This window comes from Channa argus, chromosome 12 (genome assembly GCF_033026475.1).
Source record: "Channa argus isolate prfri chromosome 12, Channa argus male v1.0, whole genome shotgun sequence".
In the NCBI taxonomy this organism is placed as follows: Eukaryota; Metazoa; Chordata; class Actinopteri; order Anabantiformes; family Channidae; genus Channa; species Channa argus.
The window spans coordinates 18,757,987-18,769,421 of NC_090208.1; the positions used below are offsets into that span (position 1 = coordinate 18,757,987).

Here is an 11,435-nt window from a genome sequence, read left to right on the forward strand (position 1 = left end):
TGTCACACTCCAAGGTGTTGTGCAGGGAAGTGAACTGTTACTAATGATGCTGGACAGCAGTCAGACATCAAGGTCAGAAAGCTGTGTGTGTGTGTGTGTGTGTGTACGCGCGTGTGTGTGTGTGTCTGAGTGTGTGTTTGTGAGAGTGAGAGAGATACATAATGAAATGACTAACAGCCACACAGGTTTTCATTTACTGTATCTGTCATGTGTCATTGTTTTCATGCCCAATACCCAGAACATAAAATTCTAGAATAAAGTCAGTAGTATTTATTGAATACCTCGGGCCATAAAGTAAGAATGTTAGATGTTTAAAACCTAAATGTTAAAATACTATTGTCAAAATGTGAAGTAAAAGTTGCCCCTCTGTATAATGAACCAGTGAACCTTTGGTCAGTTCAGCAGCGGTTGACATTTTGCCAGATAACAGAAAAATAGAACAGTCAACAAAACGTCTGAGTCAGCAGTCTGCTAATGCAACTATATATATAGATATGTTAAAAGAAAGGCTGGTGGAAAAAAACTGGAAGCTGTGAGCTTACCAGACCCGTGTAACATGTACCTCAACACTGCTAGACGTTTGTCTGGACCTTAACAGGTCTTTACAAAGAATATATGGAGTAAAAAGATCGTATCATTGGGTCTACCACATCATATTTGATACCTGAGTCTGACAATTTTGTAAAGGTGCAAATCATTGAAGTACTCTTTTGACAGTCAGAATGCAAGGTTTAAATTTTTGATTCTGGGTTTTAAGTAAATGGCCAAATGTTTAAGTTAACTCAATTCAGTTTAACTGTATCTTGTATAGTCACAACATGGTCATCTCAAGGCACTTTACATAATAAAGTCAAGACTATACAGTTATGTATAGGAAACACAATAAATTGCCCTTGAGCAAACCATAGGCAATAGTGGAGAGGGAAGACTCCCTTTAATGGAAGAAACCTCCAGCAGACCCAGGCTCAGGGTGGGCGGCCATCTGGCTTATAAGAAAAGAGCAGCAAGAATCAACAACGAAACATTGGGCAGGTTTGTACTGTAGGACCAGTAGCTGCACACTGGAAACACACAGATCCAAAGCCAGGGACACCTGCAGAGAGGGACACAGAGACAGAGAAGGACAACTACAAGACAAAGAAGATACAAATTTAATGTCATGCAGTGGTGACATATAAATGCACTGACAGGAGAGAGAGGAGAGGAGCTCAGTGCACTTGGGGGTCCTCCAACAGTCTAAGACTATATCATCATAACTAAGAGCTAGGTCAGGCTGACTGAGCAGCTCTAACTATAGCTCTGACTCTATTTTATAAAAAAGAAAGGTTTTAAGCTCAAATCTGGATTAGAAGCCAGTTCCACAGGAGAGGAGCTTAATGCCTAAAGGCTCTGCCTCCCATTCTACGTTTGGAAACTTTGAAAAAAGTAGGTGTGCATTCTGGGATACAAGTGGTCTAATTGGACAATATGGTCCTATGAGGTCTTTCAAAGGCTTATTGTCTCAACTCTCATATATAACCATGGCAACAAATCAGAGGAGTCACCCGTTGTGAGTAGATAGTGAAGGTACCACAAATTGACAAAACAATGCCAACCGCTAATGTAGTTTGGGATTAGAGTATTGTGTCCAAATAGATTTGAACTACTTACCTTTTGTCTCTCGTTGGATAAATTTATCATTTGACTAGGTCATTCCTCACTGGCTTCAATCTAATTAGTCTGTAGCACCAGCTATTAGAATAGAAAAATAGGTTTCAGTGCAATCGATGAACTCAGTTGAAATTTAAATGTGGTCGTGACCAAAGCCTAAAGCAAATCGAAAAAAAAAGCTTTTAACTCTTAAAATGACTGTAAATATTTAAATGTTACAGAACATCGACATAGTTTACTGCTTACATTTAAAGAGAGATAACAGCTGTTACAAATGAACTATCACCACATCTACTATCAGAGAATCATTGACTTTGACTCATGTCCACATTTATGGGACCTACTGGGTAACGCATTTCTGTGAACATAGCTCTGCACAGATGAGCTCACATCACATGCAGCATAAAGGATTCGTATGTGGGATCGTGTGTGCAGAAGTCCGGTGGACATGTTCCAGTAAATGAGAAAACAGTGTTTGCATCCTGCGATGAATTGAAACGTTTGAAAAGGTGCATTTTGACCCTTCCAGTCCTGGTTCTTGTGAAGATATTAACAATATTGTGTAATACATTTAAGGGAATAAAATTTTAAAAAGATAAATACTTAAATGAAAACAAGATGCTTACGTGCTTCATGCAAGTGTTTTCCAAGATCTGTGTCAATTATGTGGAGGAATCAAACTGCTACTAAGATAAATTACAGAAAGTGGATTATGCTCATAATTTTTCCTAAGTCAAGACGTTAACTTTTCCCGGGTGTGTTTTCAGTGCTCAACCTTTCTGTTTGTAGATTTAATGGTTGTTCGGGGGGAATGTCAGAGAAATCCAAGTTTAATTAAAAGTTTGTCTGACAGTAATTAGCACAGAGTCTTCGTCTGTGTGTTATTGCAAAAAAGATTAAACCTTAGGGATCTCTGAATTTAACTGAGATCATGCATCCAAATGGGTGGTGTCCCTACAGTAAGATGCAGATGTGTTCTGTTGCTGATTTTAAAATGTACTGTAGAGGAGCAGAGTCTTTACCACAAAGATAGATGATCACGAGAAAATTCCCCTAGAAAACCTAACAATGAACTACAGAGTTGACAACTCAGCTCAATATCATTAAACTTTATGTTTATTATTTCAAAGATTACATGTATGTTGGCATTTTCCATGCTAAAGATCACATGGTTGCACATGGTTGTATGACATGATTTCACTTTAGACCTGCCATATTCTGTCCTGCTTTATCACTCATCTCTCCTTGCAGCTGCTGAGGCTGTAAGGCTTCATCTGATGAGTCATGCTTGGCAATAATGTATGTTACAGATGTTCTGAGTTTACGTGGCCCGGGAGTTCCTGCCAGTCCTGTGCTCCTCTGGAGGTCTTTCAGTGATGAACAACCTTACAGGAATCAGCACAGAAAGTTTCCATGACATCCATCTGTGATCTTCTGGTCTTCTTGAACACATCACCAGCACTTTTTTCTCTCCACTTTGTCTCTTGTTCTTACAGTTCTGCAAATGTTTAAACATACTTTCATCATGAGCCATTAATGTCATTAACGTAAATCTCAGTGTCTCAGCCTTGGCTGGGACTCTTTTGCAGGCTGACCTGAGTTGCCCTGGAAAACCTAAATCCAGTAGTTTGCATAAAAAAGCTCTTGCAACATTAGTGTTGATTGACAGAACCATCTTTCAATTGGCACATTTGATGACCTCTTTACTCGTGGAGCACATAAAATATAACACATTTTGCGAGGTACCGTGAAATTCACATGTAAAATCTGGGAAACGTTGGTCTCACCTTTGTCTTACTGACCTACTTTACGAGATCCATGTCAAAAAGAGTGTGTCATTTTTTCCATCAACATAACATCTAATGTGCATTGAGCTAATACAAATGGTTCTTCAGTAGAAATTCAATGAAGTAAATTTTTAATTAATTTATCAAGGGGGATGCAAACTTTTGCATGGAGGTAATTTTTATTATTTTACTATAACCTATTTTTTATACACAATTTTATTTATACTGCTGCTGATGAAAGAACTTTTGCCATAGCTACATGCATATCAAATATTATGTTTATAGAATGGTGGTCTAGTGTCATGGAGGACAAGGGTCAGGGTCTGCAGGGTCAGGTATCATATTGATACATCGGCTTTTATTAGTTCATTGTTTGTATAAAGAAAAACATTAAATATTTTTATATTAAAACCACCAGGTGGTATTAATGTTGTGGCTGATCTGTGTATGCACACACGTGCCAGATTGTACGAGTTGTGTGAACTGTGTGTCTGCTTATGTAAAGTCTACTGGCTGTGTTCACATATACATGCTGTCAGCGTTGTATAAGTGGAACTAGACGACTGCAACAAGTCAGGGCTATATAGTCAAAGATATACTGCATAACTCTGCAGACTGCTAGAGTCTTATCTTCCTGCAAGTTCATTCACACACTGGGGCATTGAGATTGAAACATGCACACAGATCTACTGACCCAAACCACTGGCTCTACTGTTTTCACTGTTTCTGTTGCTTTTTGTTTCACTTGCATGTTTTAGTCCTGTGCACATATTGTTTGTACATATGCACGTAAAAGAAGATGAAGGCTCACAGAGATGCCATTAGATGTGTGTGTGTGTGTGTGTGTGTGTGTGTGTCAGTGAGTGCCACAGAGGGAGCAGCTTGACTAAGAGGACTGGATGGCAGACAAGACAGAATAGACGGTTAAGTAGTCTGTGAACACAACTGCATGGAATACACTGAGTTTGACCTGTGCTGAAGTGTAACCCCCAGAGCTGAGCTGTTGGTGTTTTACAGTCCCTGCATCAGCAGCGTCTGGACGACTGAGTTGATCTTGCCAAGTTCTAACTCCCAAGGATTAGAGAACAAACTTGTGTGTGCTTTGTATTGAGAAACATCCGTAATTTCACATTTTGGCCAGAAAGGACAGATAAAGAGAGAGGGAGCGAGGGTGGACACCACGGCATGGATCTTGTCTCTTTCCCTCTCCCTCCCTTTTGCTTCCTCCCTCCTGGGATCACGGCCTGTCTATATAAGGGAAGCCCGGCCGGTGCGACAGCTGAGTTAAAGAGACGTCCAGTTACAACCTGAGTGAACCTGACTACACACAACAATCAAGACTGACCACTTGCACTGAAGCTTGTCTTGACTGAGTTGTTGACTGAGCCATTTGAGTCCTTCAGAAAGACATAAAGGAACGTGTGTGTGGTTGAGACTATATCGCCTTAAGACTCAGGAGCAGCAGGTCACCAAGAAAAAGAAACTTGACGCTACCAAAGATGCAGGAGAAAAGGTTCTTCATCCAAAGGAAAGCAGCTGTAGCACTGTGCATTGTGCTATTAATGCTGGCTCACCAGGTGAGTGTCTGTCTGTCCTACTGAAAGGGAGTGGTTAAATATGTTAAATCATAGAATAGGTGCATATAAACAATAATAGTGGAGATTGTATCGTTTGGGTGTTGGAAATATTAGGGACAAATATTCTTCCCTAAAATATAAAATCGATGATTTGGAGGAAAGCTAAAAGTAACATGGAGGGGAAACCATTGTTTTAAAGTTTTAAATAAACTGCACATAACATTGACCTACCAGTTGGAAGGTCCTGAGGAGGCCAGTAAGAGGACTTGGGTTTTTGATTTCTTTCGGTCAAAAGTGATGGAATTCTTTTGCACTGTTGCATTGTTGCAAGCTCTGAAGTTACTGTAATTGAGACAGCTGAAGTAATGAAATTATTTGAGTTTGATTTAGTCAGTGCAATAATAAAACACATATATAATAAATCAATGCCAATTGTGCTGTTTGTCTAATTTTCCTTGTTTCCTGTTTGTTTGTTTTTTAATGCATATGTTTGCACCCTTTCGTGTCCATTTGTGGACACAAGGTATGTGCAGGTCCGTGGGCCTTTCAGGTCCAGTCCAGCTCAGAGCAGAATGCAGGTTCAAGGAGTGAAGACACCCTCCGCATCCTAAGGAGGATAACACGAATGACCCCACTGTGGAGGATCATGAACAGCAAACCATTTGGAGCTTACTGCCAAAACAACTATGAGTGCACCACAGGAATCTGCAGGTAAGTCAAAAAGATTGCTCTCTAAATCTGTTACGTGACCAGTGAATTCAGGTTACTGTCAGTGTAAATATGCAGATGGTGGTTAAACGACTGCCTACTCGTCTCCCTTCAAGTTAAAGCAAGTTAAAAAAAATTCTTATAACAACAAACAGAAATCTAATCTAACAAAAATCTACAAACTAGCATCAGCTAAAGCTATGACTGACCTTTGGCTCACCATGGTTACCCAGAATGCAGTAACACAGTAGTTTTTGGTATTATTTTATCAGGAAGTGACAGATCTACAGCAGCTTTCTTTACTGCATAACAAAAAATGTCGTTACTGTTTTTTGTTGTCTCTAGGGCGGGACACTGCTCCACCAGCCAGCGCTCCTCCCAAGAACCTGTCAAGTACTAGATGTCACCGAACACATCCATAAGTGTACAACCATAATCTTTAAAAGGGGTTCTGATTACTGGGATATGAACTTACCCAGGTCTATTTTACAAATCTGATTTTGAATACGTGATATTGTGAGATAATAAGTTGCTGATAATATCTGCTGGGAATATTTATATACATTTACACAGCAGGTCATTTATCTATGTTCACTTCTCCACCTTATACATACTAAAAGGCAACAATAAGAAATATGATGTGAATTCCAAAAAAGAGTATGAGCTAATGTAAGATACACAAATGTAGAAGGGAGTCAGCGAGCCTGACATGTTATATACTTGAAATCTTCCCGCGATATTTATTTGACAAGCATTTGCTGAGACTTTGTGATTCAAAGAAAAATCAAAAGTAAATCTCTGGCAGGATCTGTCCTGTTACTGTGGCCTTGAACTTACCTCCAAAGATTATATAATTATTTCTCCACAGCCTGACAACATTGGTTTTACTGGTGACAGCCTGGTCTTAGACAAAACAAAACAAAAATTTATTTAATCTCTTTGATATCATTATGATTACACTGGAACCATCGGACAAATATTTGCCAGCAATGAAACTCTTTATCTTTTTTTTGGTTTTGTTCACAACAGATAATGGTAGACGAAGCAGGCGGCAGTGTAAATCACAAGGAAGAGTGTGTGTCTTTAAGTTGCTCTTGACCTTTAAGTTGTCCCCGATTTCACTTGGCTGTGGAAGTCAACAATGACCACTTTGCCAAGACAAATCATTTGGATTGCATAATTAGTGTCATAGAGGTCTAATGTTGGATGCTGTTAGAACTTTTTGTTTCCAGATTTGTCTTTCATTGCATCAAATTTGCAATCTCAAACCCAAGAATTTTAAAAATGTAATATTTTGACAGCACCTGTAACAATGTAGATGGGTATTTTCAGAAATTGCACACAGACTTAACTGAAAAAATATCATGAAGAGGTCGACAACAAGACTTCGAACTGACTTTTTAGCCTTTTAACGCAACTGCAGTTTACACAATTTGTTTTATTTTGTTGAGTTGTTGTATTAATGGTCCAAAAATGCAACCAGACCGTGATCATCTAAAAGCAAATCTTTGAAACAAAGCGGTAAAGGAAAAGTAGAAATGAGGGTGTAAAAGAGGTCCTGTGGGTAAAAGCAGCAAGAAACAAACAAAAGCGACAGAAAGGAGCAGTGGTTACAGAATATTAAAGCAAAGCTTGAGCATCCTTTACATTTGTATTTTTTTAAATGAGTAGAGGTTAAGTTTGTTAAAGCAACAAAACATGAGTTTAGAATTACTAAACACGGAGAATACACAAACCTAATATACAATATCTGTTAGCAATGCAGTGATTCTCATATTGTATTTATTTTATCTTTGTTTAAATGTCAATAATCTATCCATTTGCATTATTATATTTAGAATTTTTAAATATATATTTGTTTGTTATATTTTTGTGGCTTTAGGGATAATCCCTGACTAAAATGAAAAGATTTTTCTTTTAACTTTCCCTGTGGGTTATTTAAAACTTCTACTTGGTCAGGACCATCCTGAATCTTTAACCATTGACAAATTTGACTATTACCTTGCATGAATGTGCAAATATTAAGAACATATTTCCGACTGCAGTATGAGCTGCACAGGCTTCAATAAGCAATCACAGATCTTGCTTAGACTCACCTGCATAGATTACTTGATGCTCAGAGCAGACGGTTGCTGATATTTTGTGCACTCACTGTGTATGAGAAATATTTGAGCAAGATTGCACTTTTAAACCCAAATTATCTTTGTACTGTTCACTGTTCACTGTTCACTGTGTATACTGTGCTACTTACATATAAAAAGTTGGGAAGAAAAGGTGAATAAAAGTATTGGGAAAAATACTTTATTGCCTTGGATTTTCTTTCAATTTGGATTTTAGAATCTTGTTATGTTAAAAAACATAACTGGTTTTAATGTATAACATTACTTCTTTTTAAAAATATTATACTGTCAATAAAATAGGGGGCGGCTGTAGCTCAGTATATGAAGGCAGTCGTCCATGGACCACAAGGTCAGTGGCTTGATCCCTGATCCCGGCTATATGTCGAAGTGTCTCTGGGCAAGACACTGAACCCCCAGCAGCCCATTCCCATCCCCAGCTGTGCAGTGCCGGTCTGTGCCAAATCAACATGTGGACAATGATCCGCTGTGGCGACCCTGAACTCAGCAGATAAGCCGACAGGAAGAAAAATACTGTCAATAACGTAACAATGTGAATTTATCTCTCACTTTCTGACTATACCTTGTGGTATTCAGTCTAAATGCTAAAAGAGCCAGGAAATGTTGCTCAAACAGAATTAAACAGTGAGTCTGTCTGGGACTATTTTCAGCTGCGGAATAATAAAAAGTTCTTTTGTTGGTGACAATTTACAGCTTTTTCCATTTAAGGTATATATTTCGTTGTCAGTTTTTGAGACTTATTTGAACTTTCAATAGACAGTCCTACCCAAAGGTTCACTCATGCACTAGCTGTTTTTTAGCTAATGGTAGAAAGTCAATTTTCCACGGACCACAGGGTAAGTGGTTCGAGTCCCTGTCAGTGTCCTTGGGCAAGACACTGAAGTAGCTCCCAGTGGGTCAGGTCGGCACATTGCATTGATGGGTGATTGAGAAGCAACATCATAAAGCTCTATATAGGCAGACCATTTAGATTTTAACCTCATCACATGGTCTTCTTTTTGGTATTATGGAGAAGGATCAGTTGATAGTGATCATTAAACTATAATTATTTCATACATTATGCCATAAATTTAAGAGCTATAAAGTTAAACATGAAAGATAATTTTGACCTGATTTAGCTTCTGTTAAAAGTTGCAGTCATGAGATGTTTAGTGACTTAAAGAGTTCAAAACAAAGAATAAAAAAAGTTATAAAATCAGAGTGTATCAGTGTATGTGTTTGATGTTTAAACAATCTAAAGTCTTTTACTATGACTTATTGGTTACATTAATCTGCAAATATCTAACCCAGAGCTTTATTTGTGTGGTTAAATCAATTAAGTTACTATTACTAAAGTAGTAGAGCAGAAAAAGTAATGTTTTAATGACAGAAAACCAGATGGGGAAAAGTACTAGTAGCAGGTCACTTATACTAGCTAAGGTAGCTGTTTATGGATACATATGATTAGAGTGGGAAGGTGTGTTATTTGTCACATAGGAAGAGAACACAATAACCACAATAAGTGTTATTCCTTTTGCAATGCTTTAGAAAAGTTTCAGCAGTCACCCAGTGAAAAGGAAGAGCACTGCAAATACATTTAAAGAATTTAAATGAGACACCGTATAATAAGACACTTCAACAGAATCATCTCAAAACGAAACTACCAGGAATACAACAAACCAAAAGACAACACTAAAGCAAAAGCTGGACTGTTGAATAATCAAGATCTGGGGTTGGGCACAGAAGATGAACTTTTAATGTTGCAGCCTGTATAAGAAATCTACACGATCATTAATCCACCATCTTCTTTAGTCACCTGCAAAGAGGACGAATTCATGGAACCAATTAGTGTCACTGTACTGTTTATTGGTAACACATGACTTGCAAACCTTCGCACAAAAGCTGCCTGGAAACAAGGCTGTTATAAATGTGCTCAGCAGCTTGCTCAGCAGATACCTCCTGGATGTTCACGTGTTGTGTGAATGACATTTTGATTCTCCACATTCCCGTGAGTTATACATAACATCTGGAGCAGGACAATTAGACACAGCAGAATCTGAACGACATCCTGACTCGTGGACTCGTGACTCATCTGCTTTGACACACAGATTTACTTTTTTCCTGTGAATGTGGCGTCAGTGTTCAAAAGTCAAACAGCTGTTTGCGTTCAGGCATGCACTCTTTCACAACAACAAATCTGAGCCAAGTGTGTGAGTGGAACAAACTGAGAAAATGCTGGAAATCACGCAAATTCAAGACTTTTGTCTCCTGAAAGATTTTCCATAGTCAGTTAAAAAAAAAAATCTTAATACTGCAGATTACATTAGATTGATTACAGTTACTTTCTTTTCATTTTGTCCTTGACAAAGAAACTGTGTTTTAATCTTTTTTGGTCATTTGAAAATAAGGGAATTCAAATCTTTGCACCCAACTGTGTCTAAACTGTGCCACTACAAAGTTAGAACAAACAGAAAACGTAAAGAGTGGCAAAGCTGCGTTTGTCATTTCTAAGTGCTTCGGTTGGAACGAAGAGTGTCACAGCTGAAATCACCATTTTGTAGTAGTGTCCAGATGTTGCGTGCCCAAATCTGTCCACTATTTAGTGCACTTGAAGATGAAATCACATCATCGGACTTCTTTTCGCTACATTTTCGCTACTTATCCAAGCAGCTTCTTCAATCGACTTGCATAAGTAGCGAAACGTTTCTAACCAAGAAGAAAAACTCCGGTTGATATGATTCAATCTTCGGATAAACAAACCCGGATGACTGAGAATCTCCACCGAAATAAAGATCATTGAAAGCATAGTACCCTAGTTTTTGGTAACAATCCCATGATGGAAAGTTCCCTGTTTTATGATGAGATGAGAAAATTAGTTAGTGATGACGTTGATAGTTAAATGTCCAAAATGGCAATTGACTGCTCCCTATTGAGTGAACTACTTAGTGCACATTATAGTGGAAAATAAAGGAAGGAATAAGAAGAATAAGTTTCAGATATGACCTTGTTTTTTCCATCAAGCTACTGTAGTTGACTAGTATGTGGGGCCAACGTATGTCATTTAATTGGTTCAGCTTTCTCCTGGCATGATTCAGATATGGAGGTGTGTTTTCTGTAGTTGTTCCTTTAGTTGCGTTTCCTGCATTTTTGTTGTCAGTTTCGTTGACTTGTTGGTTTAATAGGCAAAACCCAGATTACATCAATTCCCCCAAGTACTTCGCAACTCCATATCAATGCAGCTTTAAAAATGTGTTTACTGTGTCTTCTTGTTGAACTTGTCCACTTGAGCAGGAGTCATCTGGCACTCTGGACTTTCACATAGTGTTCTTCATACTTGCAGCTTGCCAGCTTGATGCCGCATTTTTCCTGTGTGCTAAAGTTGCTGGTTTAAAATTCAAAGGGATCATGTATTTTTCAAAAAAAACGAATACATTTGATATTTCATAAATACAAATGAAACAAAATCAAATGATTTGTAATTTCTTTTATTTACATGTTACACAACCTTTATGGAAATGGAGATTGTATTTAAACCTTTGGCTCTGTTATCATGTGCTTTAAAATCCTGGGCGTTTTTTTTCTCCTCTGTCTTCTTA

The 11,435-nt window shown here is 38.1% G+C and overlaps 1 protein-coding gene across 1 annotated transcript; it reads left to right on the forward strand.

The window, feature by feature from the left end:
- Window positions 1-4,642: 4,642 nt before the first annotated feature.
- Window positions 4,643-8,542, forward strand: leap2 (liver-expressed antimicrobial peptide 2). The gene is made up of 3 exons (XM_067525282.1): window positions 4,643-5,014; window positions 5,538-5,725; window positions 6,068-8,542. Exons 1-3 carry the CDS (start codon window positions 4,937-4,939, stop codon window positions 6,120-6,122), a joined length of 321 nt encoding a protein of 106 aa, XP_067381383.1. The 5' UTR covers window positions 4,643-4,936; the 3' UTR covers window positions 6,123-8,542.
- The last annotated feature ends 2,893 nt before the right edge of the window (window positions 8,543-11,435 follow it).